The 20,037-nt window shown below is 36.2% G+C and overlaps 1 protein-coding gene across 1 annotated transcript; it reads right to left on the bottom strand.

Moving 5' to 3' along the window:
* Positions 1 to 16,622: 16,622 nt before the first annotated feature.
* LOC107947488 (1-aminocyclopropane-1-carboxylate synthase) lies at positions 16,623 to 19,319 on the bottom strand. The gene is made up of 4 exons (XM_016882131.1): positions 19,082 to 19,319; positions 18,843 to 18,974; positions 18,588 to 18,748; positions 16,623 to 17,965 (listed from the first exon to the last, which is right to left on the bottom strand). Exons 1-4 carry the CDS (start codon positions 19,226 to 19,228, stop codon positions 16,969 to 16,971), a joined length of 1,437 nt encoding a protein of 478 aa, XP_016737620.1. The 5' UTR covers positions 19,229 to 19,319; the 3' UTR covers positions 16,623 to 16,968.
* Between the last annotated feature and the right edge of the window lie 718 nt (positions 19,320 to 20,037).

Raw genomic sequence — 20,037 nt, 5'->3', positions numbered from 1 at the left:
GTAACCGACATGAGCCTTGCTTAAGCTCAAGAAATCCTTCCGTTTTGACAACAAATCTCTATGATATACTTTTTCGAAACTTCAGTTGGAAAACTCCCAAGTACTTGCTTCGGGCACAACAGAAGTCAGAGTTACTCCACCATTAGTAGGCAGAATCACGTAGCAAGGAGATAGCACACTTTAGGCATTCATCGGGTGTACAAGATAGCTCATCGAGTACCCGGATAGTGTTGTCCAGCCAAAATTCAGCTTGCTCGGCATCATCGCTATCCATAGCCTTAAAATTCAGTAGCCCTGTTTTTGGATTCTGTCAACTGGGGGCTTATTTGACCTTATTTGGTCCGTTACCGGTGGTATTGTAGGTGCGGGGTAGTATTTGTCGGAATGGAGGTTGTGGAACAGCCATATTAGTTCGAATGTATTGGTTGAACCAATCATTATTCACTCGCTATAGAATGCTTGTCTAGCTTCATCATTCGGATTACTAGCAATGAGGCGCTCCCACCCTCATCAAGATCACAGCTACCTCTCGGTCACATCGGATCCATTACTAAAAACATTACATTCAAAACCACATATCAAGAAACAAAAATGCAGTATAACTAACCAACACATTACGGTGTTAAATCGACAACCTAGCTCTGAACCAATTTAATGTAACACCCCGAACCCGAGACCGACACCGGAGTCGGACATGAGATGTTAACAAACTTTGAAAAATTTTTCCAGACACTGCCCAGTCTGAGTACTAGTCGCTTCAAAAATCATATCTTGAGTTTCACAACTCGAAAATCAGTTTTTTGATTTTTTCCCTGAAACTAGACTCATGTCCCCACCTATGTATTTTTTTCTAGAATTTTTGGTTGGCCAATTAGTACAGTTTATTAGTCAAAGTCTCCCATGTTACAGGGGTCGACTACACTGACCTTTTCCCATTACGACTTGGATATCTCTCTGCACAGAGCTTCAATACTGATGGCGTTTGTTCTATGGAAACTAGACTCAGATAGGAATCCATACATATATGGTATGACCCTAATTATCTCTGGTCAATTTATAGTGAATTTCCAAAGTCGGAACAGGGAATCCAGAAACTGTTCTGGCCCTGTTCCACAAGAACCCGAATATCTCTTACTGTACTGTTCATATGATGTTTCGTTACTTTCATATGAAAGTAGATTCATCAAGGTTCGATTACATAATTTATTCACTATTTAATTCCACTCCTACGAATTCTTGTGGTTTTTCCAATCCACACCACTGCTGCTGTCAGCCTCTGTTTTCAAAGTAAACCTTACCTATTTTCGGGGTTTCATGGACCAACTAGGGCCTTGTCATACATATGCCCACATATGATCATACTTAGCCATTCCAATGGCTGATCATTTGCTCAACACTTCCATTCCAACTATAGTTACATCATGAAACCATCATATATTCATAAACACAAATGGTCTAATGCCATACTCCACTTCTACAAGCCATTTTCGCATGGTTGTACACTTATACATTTCATAAAGTACACGAAAAACAACAATGGGTAGTCCTATACATGCCATATCAAAATTCAACCAAAATAGTACCCAAAAGAGCCTTTGATAGTGTGGGCGACTTCGACTTCAAGATCCCGAGTCCGATAGCTGGAGAACCAAAAATCTATAAAACAGAGGAGCAGTGTAACGAGTAAGCAATTTATGCTTAGTAAGTTTTGAGCAAGGAATTCCAGCATAAACAAAGAATAACACACATTTAGCTAAACGGAATATTTCATAATACGCAATTTACCGATATCAAACTTGCTTCACAACATTAACAACCCTTATGTACATACACAATAGACTAACTTAGCCGAAGGCCGGTAGCTCGTTTATCAACTGAGCAAACATTTATTTGTAAGGGCTCGATTAAATTCAACACATACGTAACATATCCCCATATTGGGATGTTTTTCGAGTATTCGCTGGAATTTTACAGCAAGCTCATTCATTACCAAATCACGTACCTTCGGGATTTAACCGGATATAGCTCCTCGTTCAAATGCCTTCGGGACATAGCCCGGTTTTAGTAACTCACACAATGCCTTCGGGACATAACCCGGATTTAATAACTCGCACGAATGCCTTCGGGACTTAACCCGGATTTAGTATCTCGCACAAAGGCCTTCGGGGCTTAACCCGGAATTTGTATCTCGCACAAATGCCTTCGGATCTTAGTCCGGATATATTCACTTAGCACAAAGCCTTCGGGACTTAGCCCGGACAGCATTCAATTAATCATGCACATCTAACAATAATTCATGGCACATTCATATTTCATTTTCATTTGCGAAACTCAAACACAAGGCACATATCGTCCTTGCACATTCGGCTCAATAGCCACACATAGAGCATGATTTAATCACATCGTAATTTAAGCTCTCTTACTCAAGAACTTACCTCGGGTGTTGTCGAACGATTCCGCTAGCTATTCAACCACTTTTTCCTTCCCTTTATCGGATTTATTTCCCCTTTGCTCTTGAGCTTAATTAAACAAATAAATTGATTTCATCATTTAGGCATCAAAAAGATGAACACAAGGCACTTAGCCCATATTTATACATTAGACATTAAAGTCTCATACATGCAAAAATCATGCATCAACACAACATATTAGCTAATTTCTTTCCCCTTGGCCGAATATGCATGTCTATTTTTGGGTCGATTTCAACACTTAATACACACATATACACACTAGTAAAGCATCCTCCCCCTTTTCATCAATTTAACACATGCATTGCTCATTAACATGCAAAGTTACATTCGGCCTTAGCACACATCTTGCTAGCCGATTCTTCTCCATTTAGCAACCAATGCACATATGTGCTCACACAAAATGCTAAAAAGGAGGTTCAAGAATCATCAAGCCATCATCACATGCATCATTAACAAGCTTCATATTTTGCATGCAATGGCATTAACACAACCTCCACCTAGGCCGAATCTTAACTCATCCTCATGCCTCATCACCACAACATCAAACACCAACCAAGAATGATGCATCCATGGTCAAGTGCCAATTCCATCACATAGCAAGATTTAGACCATGGGCTAGGTAGAACTCAAGCTAACAACTAAAACATGCATGCATCTCATGGAACATCATCAAACATACCTTAGCCTAGCTACATGCATGGCCGAATCTCTTCACCTTTCTTCTTCTTTCCTCCTTAAAATTTTTGGCCAAGGATGAACCAAAGGATGAGAAATTTTTTCTTTGTTTTTCTTTCTAATTTAGGCTAAATGAAGGTGAGAAAAGGATGAACAAAGATCTTCTCCTCTCTTTTCTTTAGCTCACGGCAATGGGGGGGAAAGAATCAACTACACACTTTTTTTTTTGTGTATTCATCATACTCCTTTTCATTATTTAATTTCCATGCCTATTATTTTATTTTTTTCCACCCATGATGCACCAACAAAACATGTCTATGACATGTCTTGGCCATCAAACTTGGTCTACCATGCTTGTCATGGCCGGCCACTACTAGTAGGGGGAATTTGACATGCAAGTCCCCCTTTGTCCACATGCACTAATAGGTCCTCACACATTGACCTATCACATTTTAGAATTTTCTCACATAAGTCCTATTGACTAAATTCACATGCAATCAACCAAATTGAAGCTTGAAATTTTCACACATTCATAATTACATATTCTAGACAATAAGTATCACATTCAAACATTTCGGTTTAGCGGGTTATTATCAGAGATTTGTCAAGGGGTTATCGTTAATTGTAGCTCCTCTAACTAAGCTATTGCGTAAGAATATCCCTTTTGTCTGAACTGATGAGCAACAATTGAGCTTTATGAAGCTCAAATCTAATTTAACTCAGGCTCCTGTTCTGATATAGCCTAAATCTGGTAAGGAGTTCGTGGTTTACAGTGATGCACCTCATGTCGGTTTGGGTTGTGTACTGATGCAAGACGGTAAGGTTATGGCTTATGCGTCTCGATATATTAAGTCACATGACGGAAACTATTCGACGCGTGATCTAAAGTTAGCTGCTATTGTCTTTGCCTTAAAGATTTAGGGGCACTATCTGTATGGTGAGAGATGTATTATTTATATCGATCACAACAGTCTTAAATACCTCCTTACCAGAAAGAGTTGAACCTTAAACAATGTAGGTGAATTGAGTTTTCTAAGGAATACGACTGCACGATTGAGTATCATCCCGATCAAGCCAATATGGTGGCCGATGCTCTTAGTCGTAGGGCCATGTCTGATTTGAGTGGGATGTTTGCTCGCCTAAGTCTGTTTGATGATGGAGGCTCTGTTATCCTAGTTGCAAGTTAAGTCGACTTGGATCGATCAGATTCGAGATAAGCAGTTAGGGGATGATTTTCTGGTTTTGCGATTCCGTCAGATAGAAGATGGTGGTACATCTGATTTTGGGCTGAATAGTGATGGGATTCTGTGTTTTCGAGGACAAGTTTGTGTACTAATTGATTCTGATTTGAAACAGTTAATTTTGAGGAAATTGCATAGTAGCCCTTATGATATGTATCCTGGTGGAAATAAGATGTATCGGGATCTTCATGAACTGTAATGATGGCCTGGCTTGAAATAAGAGGTGACAAACTTTATTTCTCGTTGTCTGACATGCCATCAAGTTAAGACTAAGCATCAGTTGCCTTTGGGTTTGCTTCAATCTGTTAAGATTCCCATATGTAAATGGGAGAGTGTGACTATGGACTTCGTTAGTGGGTTGTCCCTAACACCTACTAAGAAGGATTCTGTGTGGGTCATTTGAACAAGTCTGCCCACTTCTTTCCTGTTCGGACAAATTATTCTCTTCAAAAATTGGCCAAGTTATATATTTCTAAGATCGTGAGACTTCATGGGGTACCAGTCTCGGTTATTTCTAATATAGATCCTTACTCCACTTTTCAATTTGGAAAAAAAATTCATGAGGCTCTGAGTTCGAGATTGGACTTCAATACTGTGTTCTATCCTCAGATTAATGGTTAAACTGATAAGGTGATTTAGATATTGGATGATATGCTCCGAAGTTGTGTAATTGATTTTTGAGGTAGTTGGGAGGATTTTCTGCCATTAGCCGAGTTCGCTTACAATAACATTTTCTAGTCTAGCATTCATATGGCACCTTATGAGGCTCTGAATGGTCGTAAGTGTCATACTCCGCTGTGTTGGACTGAGTTGGGTGAGCGCAGGTTTTGGGTCCTGAGTTGGTTTATGAGACTAAGGATAAAGTTAGACTAATTCGGGATTGTCTTAAGGCGACTTCTGATAGAAGTCTTATACAGATCTGAAAAGGAAGGGCACTGAGTATTTCATGAAAGATTATGTGTTTCTTAAGGTATCTCCATAGAATAAATTTTTAAGGTTTGGACGTAATGGCAAGTTGAGCAATAGGTTCATTAGGCCGTATCAGATTCTAAAACATGTGGGATCAGTGGTTTATCTATTAGAGATACCTTCGGAATTAAACTGTATCCATGATGTGTTTCATGTCTTTATGTAGAGGAGGTATCGGTCGGACTCATTTCATATTGTTCTATTAAGGAGGTCGAGGTTAGACCGAATTTGACTTTTGAAGAGGAGCATGATCAGATTCTGGAACGAGACATTAAGGTCTTGAGGAGGAAATCTATTCCGTTAGTGAAGGTTTTATGGAAGAATCATGGCATTGAGAAAGCCACGTAGGAACCTGAAAACTCAATATGTCAACAGTATCTGCATCTATTTGAATTAGGTAAATTTCGAGGCTGAAATTTCTTTTAAGGGGGAGAGTTGTAACACCCCAAAAATCTTAAGCTCTGCTTAGTTAAATTCAAACATTAATTAAGTGTCTGCTTCAGTGGTTGTGAGTCTTGGTATTGTGATAGGGGTCTATAGTTCGAATCCCTTACGTGACTAAAATGAAATTATTTTTGTTAATCCTTAGTGTGCTGTTCATATTGGTGGTGCTGGAATTGTATTAAAACTCTTAAAAGAGTTTTTGAGCTATCAAGAAGTTAGGGGTTAGGTTTTTGTTTTATTTTGAAACAATAATATATATTTTTTCTCCTAAAATCACTAAACACATTTCACCCTCCAAGTTCTGTTGGGTGGAGTTTTGCAAATTGTTTCTTTCTTTATTCCTTTTTTTTTTGCCTTTTTACTCTCAAATTAATTCTTTCTTTTACGATCTTTCATCAAAACTATTTGGTAGAGAGGCTTGTATTTCTTTTTGGATTCAAGTCTTTACACAAGTGTGGTGATTAATCTGTTGTTCGATATTTTTTTGGTATTTCTATTTCATTAGGTAAGTGTATAATTTTTGCTTTCGATAGTATGATATTTTTGTTTCCATTTGGATACTGAGTTTGAATAATAAGGGTTGATTTCTTCTTTAGGTCTTTGGTTAATTGGTATTGTGTGGTTTTAGGAGATGATCGAATGACGTTTGGCATTTAGCTAGCGACTTAGGCATCGTTAATTGTTGTTCACTTTATCGGTAGGTGCTTGAATATTTTAGAGACCAAATAAGGATGTTTGTGAATAATTCTTGATATAAGTTTCACGAATCGTTCTTAATTTGTGTTAATTGACATTTTAGGATCTGGAAGCTTTGTGGGTGGATTTGCATAAAAAACAATCAATGTGTTTAACAAGAAACCCAAAAAACAGCAAGCCAAAATTGGGGCTTGTTGATGCCACACGATCATGAGCCAAGCCTTGTGTGACACACGACTATGTGACAGGTCGTGTAGGAGGCCATGTGTGACACACGGTCTAGGCAATTTAGGGTCATGTGGGCCACAGGGCTTGTGTGGGTCATGTGCTAGGTTGTGTAGGCCACACGGGCAAGGTAATTTTGGGAGTGTGGGCCCACACGGACAAGCCATTTTGGGTCGGGTAGGCCACACGGACGTGTGGGCCCAAATTTTAGAATTTTTTCCTAGAGTCATACAGGTTGTCTTGATCGACTATGGACCTTTTGTGGGGTCAGTATGTGATTATATAAGCCCTAAAGCATGAAATCTACTAATCTGATAATATGAATTTGACGTAAACAACACCTAAATACATGTAATGAGATGCGATATTTTTTTATCTATTATGTATATGCATGTTTAATATATGTTATACGAGCATGCATGTGATATACGTTCTGGTATTTGTTATTCTATTATACCTGATATTCTGTCTGTCCCTGGCTATGGGGTGGGTTATGTATTATGAGGAGGAAGTGTTCTGTTTAAGGCGATGATTTGCCAATATACTAGCAGCACTGTTGCAATTTTTCTAAAAAGCGTCATAAGGACACTAAGTGGTATGTAGGGAAGAATGGGTGTTTTATACCCCACATGGTGTGTTAGGATGGTCGGAGATGGCGTGTAACGGATAGGGGTAGAATTGTAATTTGCATGTGACTCTAATTCTACATGAGACATTCGTCAATATATGTTCTATTATGTATTAAATCTGTGAATCTGTTCTGTGAATCTGCTTCCTTTAAATTACACACTAAGTTATAAAACTCACTCTCTGTTTGTTTGATACTTTCAGGTAACCCTCAGACTTAGGCGGCTCAGTGCGACGAGAGCTCGAATTTATCCACAATTCCATAAAACTTGATTTACATTAATTTAGCTCATTTAAAATTCCATTTTTGCTAGTTTTTCAATTTTTGGACTCTCTGTATTTTTGGCTTTATTTTTTTTGGATTTGGACTTTTGTTTTGGGTTTTGACATAGCACATGACAAAATGGCTTTTCGAAAAATAACGATGTTTCTACAATCAATTATTTTTAAAGAAAACAAACTCAGTTTATTTTTAAAACGTAAACAATTAACAATTTTAATTAATAAGTATAACAACACGTTTTTAAATAAGTGGACTCTTTTAGTAACAAAGAGATACGATGTTTTCAAAAAGAAAGAAGTCGAATTTATAATTTTCTTCGTAACACTTTCGGATTCGGCCATAATGTCTAAGTCGAGTTTGGGGTGCTGCATAACTTTACTGCTAAGGCTTCTCAAACAATATGCCACAAAGGCTTTTCAGATAATTCGCCATAAAGGTTTTATAGATAACTCGCCACAAGGGCTTGGTTTGGTTTGCCACCAAGGCACCACACCAAATGTCGTGTTTGATGATATGGATTTGTCTAAACTCAGCATAGCCTGAGGTTTGCCCACCATCACCCCTAGGACACAGAAACCCTAGTAGACAAAAACGGCTCATCCGCCATTTCCAAAATGTAACATGGCCAAGTCTTTCCACATAACTGCCACACTGGTCTTTTATCGTGTTTAACATCTCAGTGGACCTCGTGCTTATGGTCATGACGGACTATATTTTTCCATACTGGCCTTTGTGTTTATTGTCTCGTTGAACGTCTTCAAAACACCACCACAAGGTCCATTATCATATCACATATTTTCCCAACACTCCGCCCAAACCCCCTTGTCACCAGCCAAAATTTCGCATGCATCACTCTAATAACATATTTGACACATTTACATAGACTTCACTCACAGCCTTAACAAAATCACACTTCCTAACACAAAATTTCTCATATATGCTTACCACATATCATCATCTTTATGCAGCACATCGTACACTTCAATACATACATACAAATGCTTCACGGAGAACACGCACACACATATAGATACATACATACATACAACTCCTCAGGAAGTTATATGCATCTATATGAACATCAATCATATAAAGAATCATCAGAATATATCGTGTAGAATTCGGGTCTAGAGACTCACCAGAGGCCTATAATTACCTCGACTTAGAACTTTTGTTTCGATTGTCTTTTCCAATCCAGAAGCAGCAACTGCTTACAAGATTATGGAATTTCCATTAGAATCCTCATTTGCAGATAGTTTACTAATGTTTCAACTATGTGCAACCCCCAAGCAGGGTCTTTCACTCACACCCTATTCTTCTTACACCTTTTATCATCCTTACTCATAAACAATCGTAACATACAGGGCTATAAAACTTACCAGAAGATTGAATCATCCACTAACTAAATGAGATCTTAGCTTCATCTTAATGAAGAAGAGAATATTTAGGTAGAAAGAAGAACGTGAATATTAAGCAGAAAGAAAAATTATCTGAAATGTCCCCCTCGCTTTAATAAATATACTCTTGGTCCCCCTGATTTCCCTACCAAATCTAGATGTAGGTAAATAAAATCTGACAAAGATCTACTTTACTGTTGACCAGTCATGGGAAGGGTTAAACCAATCCAATTGACATCAATTAATCTTGTTACAAGAACCAATTAGAACAGTGCTCATATATACCGAGTGTACTGTACCTTGCTGGTGACTCACGTATGGTGTGGTCTTAAATACAATTAAGTCTCTTATGGATTCCTTATACACTTGATAGGCCTTAGTGCTTAACCAAAACTTTGGGGTGTACTCTTTCTTAGGTGCACTCTTTCTTGGGCGTAATCTTTCTTCACTTAAAGATATCATGTAAATAAATCTTTAGATACCACCAACGGGCAGATGCTTTAACATTGGTATATGTCAATACTCTAACTCATTAGCAAGTCAGAAGGGTGGCGGGTAATACTACTACAGTGCGCCAAAAAAATTTACATACATATCATACTCACCTTTTTGGATCTGCCGCTTTTGGACTGTGACAACTTTTCCCTCCTTCAAGAAATTTCGTCCCTGAAATTTTTTACCAACTTGGAAATCCCCATTTATCAATGGTACGTGACCAACTTCCTAGATTAGATGTAGTATATTTCTTGGCGAAATGCCCAAACATAGTCATAACAAACTTCTCGTCTGAGACGTACACACTGGAGATTCCAACTAGTGCGAATGTAGACAAAAAGTCTCGATTGGTAAATCCTAGATTCGTGGACATAGTTGCTAGGTACTTTTGTGTTTTTAAACATCCTATAGCCTTTGCCTTGACAAGTGTCATGTTGTGATTTAAGAATTCCAATAGTTGGTTTTGAATTTGAAACTTTTGACAGACGTTTGATTCTATATAAATTTGAATGTTCAACACTTTCCCCCAATATTTTTCTCTACATCATTGGAGCCCTAATTTTTTTCTGCTCAAGTCTATTTGCTTCTTTTCGACTTCAATTGTAACTTTCTTCTGAGGTAACTCTCTTTCTCCTTCTCTCTCTATTATTCAAAATGCTTAAAACTACTTCTCATGGAAGAGGCCATGCCCAAAGTAGCAGAAGCTACAACCTTAGAAACGTTGTCATGATCGGACCCAAAGGTCCTGATTGTACTCATCGTGTACTCGCTCCCATGTACGAATGCAGTACTACTAAAGAGGATTTGACTTAATATCTATGGGCCAGAGGTATCCTTCGCTCAAACTTCACCTATAGTTTTCGTTTAGTCCGAGGGGAATGTCACCAAAGTGACAACACCAACGGCTTTATTCTATCCCTCTTCCTGCTCGAGTTGGCTTTTATTTGCCTCTTCATGCCTTCTTTTGTTTGCTGCTCAACGAATATAGTATCGCACCAGGGAAACCTCTATCTTTTCCTAGTGGGAATTGGTGGCTTATTTCATCGATTGTTACTTATACAACAAGCAATCTATTCTTGCCATTTTCTAAAGGATCTATCAACTGAAGATCAAAACGCAAGGTACTTTGATCGGGATGGCCCATTTTAGCACATGCTAGTGTAGTTTTACGAGCCCATTATCCAAAATTGGGCATCAAACCTCCATATTAAGAAGGATAGGTTTGTGAGAGTCACGCACAAGCTCGAAACTGATTTTAGCTTTCCCACTTTATGGTCCATACGCTAAAAGGACCTCTACCTACAAAGCCAACACGTTGATTCAGAAGTTTCTTGGAAGTAATTTAAGCGGTTAAAGAAGAAGTGTATCCTAGAATTGAAAGAGATTGTTATTGTCTGAAACATCTTTCAATACTATCTGCAATGGCTGAGTCCAAATTATCGTTGAGTGAATGACCTTTTACTATGGGTCGATTCCCATAATGTTCCTTTCGCTAAGGTGGTTTGGCCTTACAACGCCAATGATGATTTGTCATGAATCCTAGCAAGGAGGATGAGAAAGCCTTCATTCTTCTTCTATAAGACTTGTGGACTACGCCCATGCCATTGGAATATAATTAGTTATGGTACGTCTTTTGCTCTTTCTTTTAACTAGGCTAGCTCTCTTATTACTGCTGCAGGATCTTCATTTTCTCATATATCTAGTACTTCCACACCTACTCCTGCAGCCAATATGGACGCCTTAGCATTATGAGATGCAATTCACTAGAGTGAAAGAGTTGTCATCACACCAATAGTTGGTAGAACTCAAAAAAGGCCAAGGGTGGAGGGTAGCACCCAAGATACTAAGGGCAGTGGCCATCTATACCTGATCCCTTGCAGACTTAGGAGATGGTCTGCTTCCATAAGAGCCATCACTCCTCCTGCTCTTGTCCTGCCTCCTATTCTTACCCTTCCTCCTGCTCTAGTTGTACTAGTAGAGTCTGCCAACTCTGTAGACTTTCTAATCTATGTCTCAGATCCATCTTTGATTGTACTCACACTAAATTCAGTATGCCCAAGCCAGCCAAAGGCCCCTCTTGGTTACTTACACATTAACATTTCATTTGGTGAATCAGGAAAAATCTTCCCATGGCGTGATCTCATAAGGTCAGGGCAATATCTCTTCTCTCTTGAAGTCATCCAGCAACAGCAAAATAGCATCTTGCCTCAATAGGTGAAAAAAGTTTTCCTCTCTTCTCTAGTTTTAGCGGCTGAATACGGGCGTATGAGTTGGGCCTTCAGGAGGCTTGTAATCAAAACAACATCAAATTGGCAAGCTTGGAAGAACTGTGGATTCTGGAAAATAGTCCTTAGCTCAGCTACGCTTATTTTTGGAAGGCCAAATATGAAGAATTAGAAACCTAGGCCAAGTAGATGGAGGAAGAATTCAATCAACTAAGAACAAAGAAGTCCTCTTAAGAGGAGAAGTTTAAATCTCAAGGCAGTATTTATCAAAGTTGGGGCATCTATGCCAATCCAACGAGGAAGCTTTGAAAAAACACCAAGAAGACATTAAGAAAAATCTGGCAGAAGCCTTGTCCATACTACGATCCAACCTAGTCCTTCACGCCCAAATTGTTGCGGGTCCTCTCAATTTATGTCAGGTGAACTTCAACTACTTATAGAAGGTCGCTGTTGAGTCCTTAAACTTTGATGTCTATAACCTTAGGGCGAAGATTAGGAGAAGTTCCAAAAGGAATGGAGGTAATTGGTCAACTTTTTCATCTCTAGAGAGCCAAAAATAGATGAGGAAAACTTGGAAGATTTTGATGCTCTTGAAGAAATCCTTCCCAATCCAATAGATCAGTTGCTTACAAAATCATAGAATTTACATTAGAATCCTCAATTACAGATAGTTTACTAACATTTCAACTACATGCGACACCCAAGCAGGGCCTTTCACTCATACCCTTTTGTTCTTACATCTTTTATCATCCTTGCTCTTCAACAATCGTAACATACATGGCTATAACACTTACCAGAATATTAAACATCCACTGATTAAACGAGGTCTTAGATCTATTTTACGAATAAGAAAAGAATGTTTAGGCTAGAAAGAAGAACCTAAACATTGAGCAGAAAGAAAAACTATTTGGAATGTCCCCTTCCCTTAAATAAATATACTCTCGTCCCCTAATTTACCTACCAAATCTGGGGGTAGGTGAAATAAATCTAGAGAAGATCTATTTTACTGTTGACCAATCATGGGGAGGATCAAATCAATCTAATTGACTCCCAACTAATCTCATTATAAGAACCAATTAGAACAATGCTCATGTAAACCAAGCATACTATACTTTGGTGGCAACTCGCGTATGATGTGGTCTTAAAAACAATTAAGTTTCCTACGGCTTTCTCATACACTTGATAGGTCCTTAGTGCTCAACCAAAACTTTAGGGCGTACTATTTCTGGGGCATAATCTTTCTTCACTTGAAGATATCCTGTAATTAAATCTTTAGATACTGCCAATGGGCAGATGTCTTAACACTAGTATATGCCAATACTCTATCTCGTTAGCAAGTTAGTAAGGTGCCATAGTGCACCAAAATAGTTTATTTACATATATACTCCCCTTTTTAGGTCTGCTGCTTCTGGGGTGTGACATACCTAATTTCAAAGTGATATATTTCATTGATCTTATTTAATTCCTATTAACAATACATGAATTAAATTGGTCTATTTAATAATGGAGGGATTAATTCATTTAGTCCTAAGGGAAGTACTTACATCAAAAGTCTAAACAATGTTGCTAGGATGCATGCAATGCAAGTGAGCATCGGAGCTGTGAAGAAAACTCTCTCTAGAGATTGTTATCCGGAGAGATTATTCTTGTTCCGTTCTCAATAATGAATTTACATTTATAGAACGAACAGAATGATAGACTATTTTATTTATTTTCTTTTTCCAAAGTATTGAACATGGGATGGATAAGATCATTTGGATAATCACATTTTCTGTTATAATAGGTGATAATGTCATCTGCGTAGTAAAGCATAAAGATTAGTCCCCCAATTTGTAACTAATCTTTGGTTGTTTAAGCAAAACTCATCCGGATTCTTACTTGCACCAGCAAATCATGGATACTACCCCTCCGTATGATACCATGATAGTCATCATGACAATGACTAACTATTAAATTCCCAAAAACAGATGAAGATAATTGAGATAACTATGGGCTAAATTAACCACCGGCTGCCAACTTGTTTGCAATGATTTTATCATTAATTAGATGATCTCAAAAGTCCCAACAACAAATTGTTTGTAACTCATTCCTCGTACATATCCATGAAACTGTAAACAATGGGTTTTCCCCAGTTTCGGTTTAATTTATATTACTTCCAGAATCCCATAATTTTATTGAAGAACTAAACCAATTTGCTGCTTCTAACTCTTCTTCTTTTCATCGAAAATTAAGAGCCTATCAATCATGACAATTCAACATCATCATTTCCTACAAGGGGGGTTAACTTGTCTTTGGACGTATAGGATCTTTTAACTTGTTTCTTCGCCGATTCCAGGGCCTTCAATGCTGCTGTCATCTCAGCCTATAGCTAGACATCCATAGAGAGCCTCAACAAGTCCCGCTCTTGTTTGCTGTAAATTTGCATTGAAACCAGCATCGAACTTCACTTCAAAGTAGGTAGTAGGTGGAGGTTGCCATCTCACTTGGCCACTGGCTGCTCTGTTAGACTTCACCATCTGTGCTAGTGCTAAAATGTAATCCTGCAACAATATTTTTGCTTTTGACACAATAGAATTTTCAGTAACAAAATTACAATTTATAATAACCTCATTCCTTACCTTCCATGTACCACATAGTTGTGACGAAAACTTCCAACTCAAACCCGTTGAGTCGTCAGCCCGTTTCCTCGAATGTCTTCTAACCTCATTTCTTACATTTCTTGTACCACATAGTTATGAAACATACAATATACAAGTACAATTCAACCTTTTCTTTTATGCTATATCAAAGTGGTAGTGTTAATATGGACAATATTTTTTTAGAACAACAAATATCTTTTTAACCACATTCTCTTAAATGGTATCATACATTCACAGTATGGTGCAAGAGAACATTTTCTATTTTCATAATTAGCAACAACCTTATAGTATTTGAGTTAATAGTACAAATTAATCCAAATAATATGTAGCATCAATTATAAACACTTATATAAACTTAATTTGGAAAAATACTTATACTAAATTATCTCTTTTCATAATATGTAATATAAAATTATAATTATAACCTTTATAAAAAATATTTTATAAAGTGTCGAAACCTTTCATAACACTTCTTATCAATGATATATTTTTTTACTATAATCTTATAAAGTTATTCTCTATTATAAGTTATGCTGAAAAAATTAAAACATTTTTTTATGAACAAGTATATTATTTTATAATATATAGCATGGATCATGAAGATATAAAGAAATTATATTCATACTTTTTTACCATAACTGTTAATAAATAAATATATTATAATACTTTTATAACATATAAATTATTTTTTACAATAAACTTTTTGTTCATAATTGTAGAATTTTTTTAGTATTTGAATAATATATCTTTGTTATAATTTTATAATTTTTTTAAAAATTATATTATAAATCTTAAATTTTATATTAATACATGATTTGGGTGTAATTACCTAATCCCCATCCTCCACTAATAATTGAAAAGTGTAACACACTAATTTGGTGGAACCCATCAATTACATTAATTACTCACACTTATTAATTGCAAGTAATTATATCCAAATTCATTTACTAAGTATCTCTTCAAACATTATCTTAAATATAGAAAAGATGAAATAGAGAAAAGAATATATATTTATTTTCTACTCATAGTAATTTGTTGTGTCTTTTTTATTTTATTTGAATTTAAATTCAAATTTTAAATTTTAAATTTTATATTCATACAAGATGAATATTATTTTTATAAATTATTAAATTAATTTATTATATTGTATCACGTGCATAGCGCGTGTGATTAAAATTAGTATATGTATTATGTATTATTTTATTTATTTATATATATATATAAACCTTATTGATTAGTGGTATATTCAATGTTTATATTTTTTGTCAATTTGATTGTTATTTTTTTAATTAAATTTGATCGTTAACCTTTAAAAAAAAGTCTAATTTAATCATTAATCTTTTAAAAAGAGTTAAATTATTGTTCTTTTGACGAAAATACTAACTAGGGGTCCTTTTGGATGGCAGATGCATTTATTTTTTTTTAACTAAATTTGACTATCAACCTTTAAAAAAAAGTCTAATTTAACCATTAATCTTTCAAAAAGAGTTAAATTGTTGTTCTTTTGATGAAAATACTGACTAAGGGTCCCTTTGGATGGGAGATGCATTTACTTGCGATTACTGTAAAAGTAGTGGTGGTGGTGAGATTAGATATTGTAGCGTGAGACACAAATAAAAAATAAAAAAGCTAAACGCACTAGAGGTAATTGTCCATTCAAAGGGACACTAAAACATTAAATTTTCAAACATGACAACTTGAATGACAATTCACAAATACTTCATGCTAATTTCGAATTTGTATGAACTTTTTATAATTTTTTAAATTTTAAATATTTTTTATATTTTTAAAAATTATTTATTAAGGCCATATAAAAAGTGCACATCAACTATTGTCACACTAATATCGTTAAAAAATTAATATTTTAATAGCATTTTTTTACTAAAAAAAGTTATTTGACTCTTTTTTGAAAAATTAAAAAATAAATTTAACTTATAAAGAAAATAAAGACTAATTTGAAAAAAAATGTAAATATTGATACTAAGTTAAGAAAATGTAGCCTTCATTTAATTTCCCTTTACGAAATCTCATTGTGAAGTTCAATCTCAATGAGCTTGTGCCAAGGTAGGAACTTAAACAGAGAAGTTGGTGAAAGGTATGACACTTGTTACAACAGGGCCTATTTAACCTGTTTTGCATTCATGTAATTATTACGTGACTTCTGCAATCAACTGCTATATAATATACGTACAGGCTTAGCATTTTACAAATTATACACTTAGTAGGCAGTAGAGATTCAAGTAACAATCCTTTATTTTTCACATAGAAGGGCTTCACCATTACATATAATTTTATACATCTGCACGACCAGTACACACTACTCCGCAACATTGAACTTTCCTCACAAATAGTGCATTTTTGCATGTGAGGGAAGACAGAAAAATACATGAGTTGAATGAATCCATGGAGTACCCTTATGATGGACAGCTTTCCGCCAAAAGGATCGTGTTCAGGTTATTATGACTATAGGAAACAATGCAGCGGATTCTCTGGTTTACAGTTTAATTATAACACTAATTAAAGTTTGTAGCATGCAAAGAGTAATGCATAATGGGGAAGTTTATGAGGCTGTTGAACTTTGTTAAGTCCTTGCTCGAACGAGGGGTGATTGAGGCAAGGGAGAGTGGGGAGACATGATGCCCGGTGACTCCATTCTTCGAGATAAGCTTCGTGATAAGCTGAGTTTAAGGCTGCTTGGCCTGCATAGTTTTAGAGGAACCATGGCCTCGTTGTTCTTGAACACAAAGGTTCTGATTCTCAACAAAGCAACTTTCATGGTGTGGTCATCCATGTTAGCAAAGCAAACCCTGAACCAACCAGGCTCCTCGCAATGGAAAGAAGAACCTGGCGAAACATTGAGCTTAACTTCATTGATTATTACCCGCCACAGCTCCATCTCGGCTGCAAATGTTTTCTCTTTGAGGAGCTTACGCAGATCCATCCATATAAACAGCCCAGAATTGCCCTTCAAACAACCAATACCGACTTGAGAAAGACTCCAAGTAAAATACTTGTGCCTTTTGAATAACAGCTCTTTGTTTTCTGTAATGAAGTTATCAACAAACTCTCCATCAGATAGCATAGATGCAATCAAGTGCTGAGTTTGCGAAGACACCAATCCAAAGCTGGACATTTTGCGGGCACAGCTAACGACTGAATCATTGTATGAGTATACAATGCCAACCCTGAAACCAGGGAACCCCATGTCCTTGGAAAGACTGTACACAATGTGTATGAGATCACGATTACATTCCACATCCTCTTCCTCTATAATCTCAGAAATACTAACGAACTCAGGCTCCATGAAAACAGTGGCAGCATAAATCTCATCACCAATCAGGTGTATGTTCTTGTCGTTTATGAACCTAACCATGCTCTTCAATGTGTCCCGATCCAAGATAGTACCCAATGGGTTCGATGGATTGGTTATGAGCAAGCCCTTCACTCTGAGGTTAGCTTCTTGTGCTTTAACATACGCAGCTTCCAAGGCGTTCCTGGTGATCTTGAAATTATTGTAGCTCTCACAGTTGACTGGTACAAGTTCAACCCCGGTTCTCCACTTCAAGTCACGATCAAACCTGCAAAGTGATGTCAAAAGTGTGTGTGTTCTTTTTTAGTGAACTAGATAAATAATTACACCATGAAATTGATAACTTCTTCTGAAAGCTCAAATTAGGTAGTCAACTCATCTCATCCAGCTGTTATGAAATGACAAATAATAGACCGGTTCAAATGAAAATGACTACTCAACTTTCTATGATTATTACTGATGATGAGCCTTTATATATACTACCAGGTTTTTAGTTTTTGTTTCGCTTTGTTACTTGGTATAATTAAATATGTCAGTTGCATAATTCTATCAGAGATGGGCCAAGAACTTCAAAAAGAGAGCCAAGTTGCTTTCATGATTCCCTTACCCAAAAATCATTCCCTTCGTTACTTAGTTTTAACATTACTGAACATTAGAAATTATACTAGGTGACTAAATCCAGTTCTATTAAACTAAAACTTATCTTAGTCAAAATTTGATTTGCTTAATTAGCAATTTCTCCCTAGTTTCCAGCGTGTGGGTGGGTTTGGGGACAAAGGTCAAGGTTAGTCATTAAAAAATTAAAAATGAGGCATCTACGAAATCTTTATGTATACTATATGGACATGTGTACAAAATATAATTATCAAAAAAAAAAAATGAAGCATTACCCTGGATAATAAGGAGTGGGGACGAGAAATGCTTCACCAGGATCTGCCAAGCAAAAGGCAACCATCTCATGAGCTCCGGTGGCTCCACCGCTCATAACAATGCGATCTGGATCAAATTTTACTCTATCTCCCCTCACTTTCCCCATAAATTTTGCAACCGCCTGTGAGTATTAATTTTTAATGTCATTAATCAATCATTTAACATATTCATGAACGTTGATACACAGATTGTGTTATAAATATAATAACCCATACTTGTCTGAACTCAGGCATCCCATGATAATCCTGGAAAAGTGCTGTCTCCTTGAACTTGTTTACACCTTGTGGGGTGCAGAGGGAGGCTTCTGGGTGTTTGATGAGCCAGTTTTTGATTAAATTAAAGCACAGCTGGAGTGTTTAATTGAAGACCATGAATATCTGTCAGTTTCTACACATAGAAAGTGACTAAAAATAATCCCTGCAAGTTTCTTGTTATCTTAGCTATAATAAGGTACCTGATTCTCAGCTAGACCCATCTGAATGACTCCCTCAGGTCTTTCAGTGGGATGAAAAGGATTGGTCTCGTAAGCCTTCCATCCATCAAAGTAAGGAGAGTTTTCACCGTGTCCATTCCCAGTAGCAATCTTGGACATGGCAACCATTTTCACAACAAAGTTTTGAAAGAAGCAACCCAGATTAGTTTTGATGAGAGAGTATTAGGAGGTGATTGTGGGATTTGATAGGAAGGGGGTGGCTATTTATAGTGTTGATATAAAAGGCTACGATCGGTGATGTGTTGGAAGTTTCAATGAAGGACCATGTTAGTGTGTGACAGGAATCATTTTTAACATAAAATTTGGTTTTGGATTTTATGAAATTAAATAAAAAAATTTGAACTGGATTCTTTACAAAATAATAGATTACATATCCTTCTATTAACTTAATGTCATATGACCTCATGATAGGTGACGGAAATATTAGTATCCTAATACAGCACCAATGTATAAATAAAATACGCCATGCATATATTCCGCTACAATCCTTTTAAGTAACAAAAAATAAAAGATTAAATTTGAAACATTTTATACATATACTTATTTTTTTTAAAATAATACTTAATAAGTATAAATTTTAAATTTTAATACACTATGCTTCATTAAAGAAAAATAAACCCATCTCTTCGCTTATAATATTTTCACTTTTGAATACTTTCAATAAATATATATATATTACTTTTAAAACATTCTTTGACGCCATAAAATATCAATTGCTTTTATCCTTTTTATATACTTAACATGAAATTATCATACTTCATCTGGTAAGTATTAATTACTCAATAATAAAAATATTTTTGCTAGCGATGAATTGTTTGTTCTTACAATTAAATAAAACACATGAATTGATCATGTGGAATTTCTTCTTACGCCCGTGAGGCCTTATTCAGATAATATTCCACTATAATTCCATCATA

The sequence above is a fragment of the Gossypium hirsutum genome, chromosome A08 (genome assembly GCF_007990345.1).
Source record: "Gossypium hirsutum isolate 1008001.06 chromosome A08, Gossypium_hirsutum_v2.1, whole genome shotgun sequence".
NCBI classification, from domain to species: Eukaryota; Viridiplantae; Streptophyta; class Magnoliopsida; order Malvales; family Malvaceae; genus Gossypium; species Gossypium hirsutum.
The sequence above is the reverse complement of the archived record's forward strand: the minus strand, read 5'-3'. Positions and strand labels throughout refer to the sequence as shown.

Coding starts and splice junctions, on each gene's coding strand:
- LOC107947488 (XM_016882131.1), bottom strand. CDS start 19,228: ATGGTTGCCATGTCCAAGATTGCTACTGGGAATGGACACGGTGAAAAC. Junction 18,975..19,081: donor TGGGTCTAGCTGAGAATCAG/GTACCTTATTAT, acceptor TAAACACTCCAG/CTGTGCTTTAATTTAATCAA. Junction 18,749..18,842: donor GGATGCCTGAGTTCAGACAA/GTATGGGTTATT, acceptor TAATACTCACAG/GCGGTTGCAAAATTTATGGG.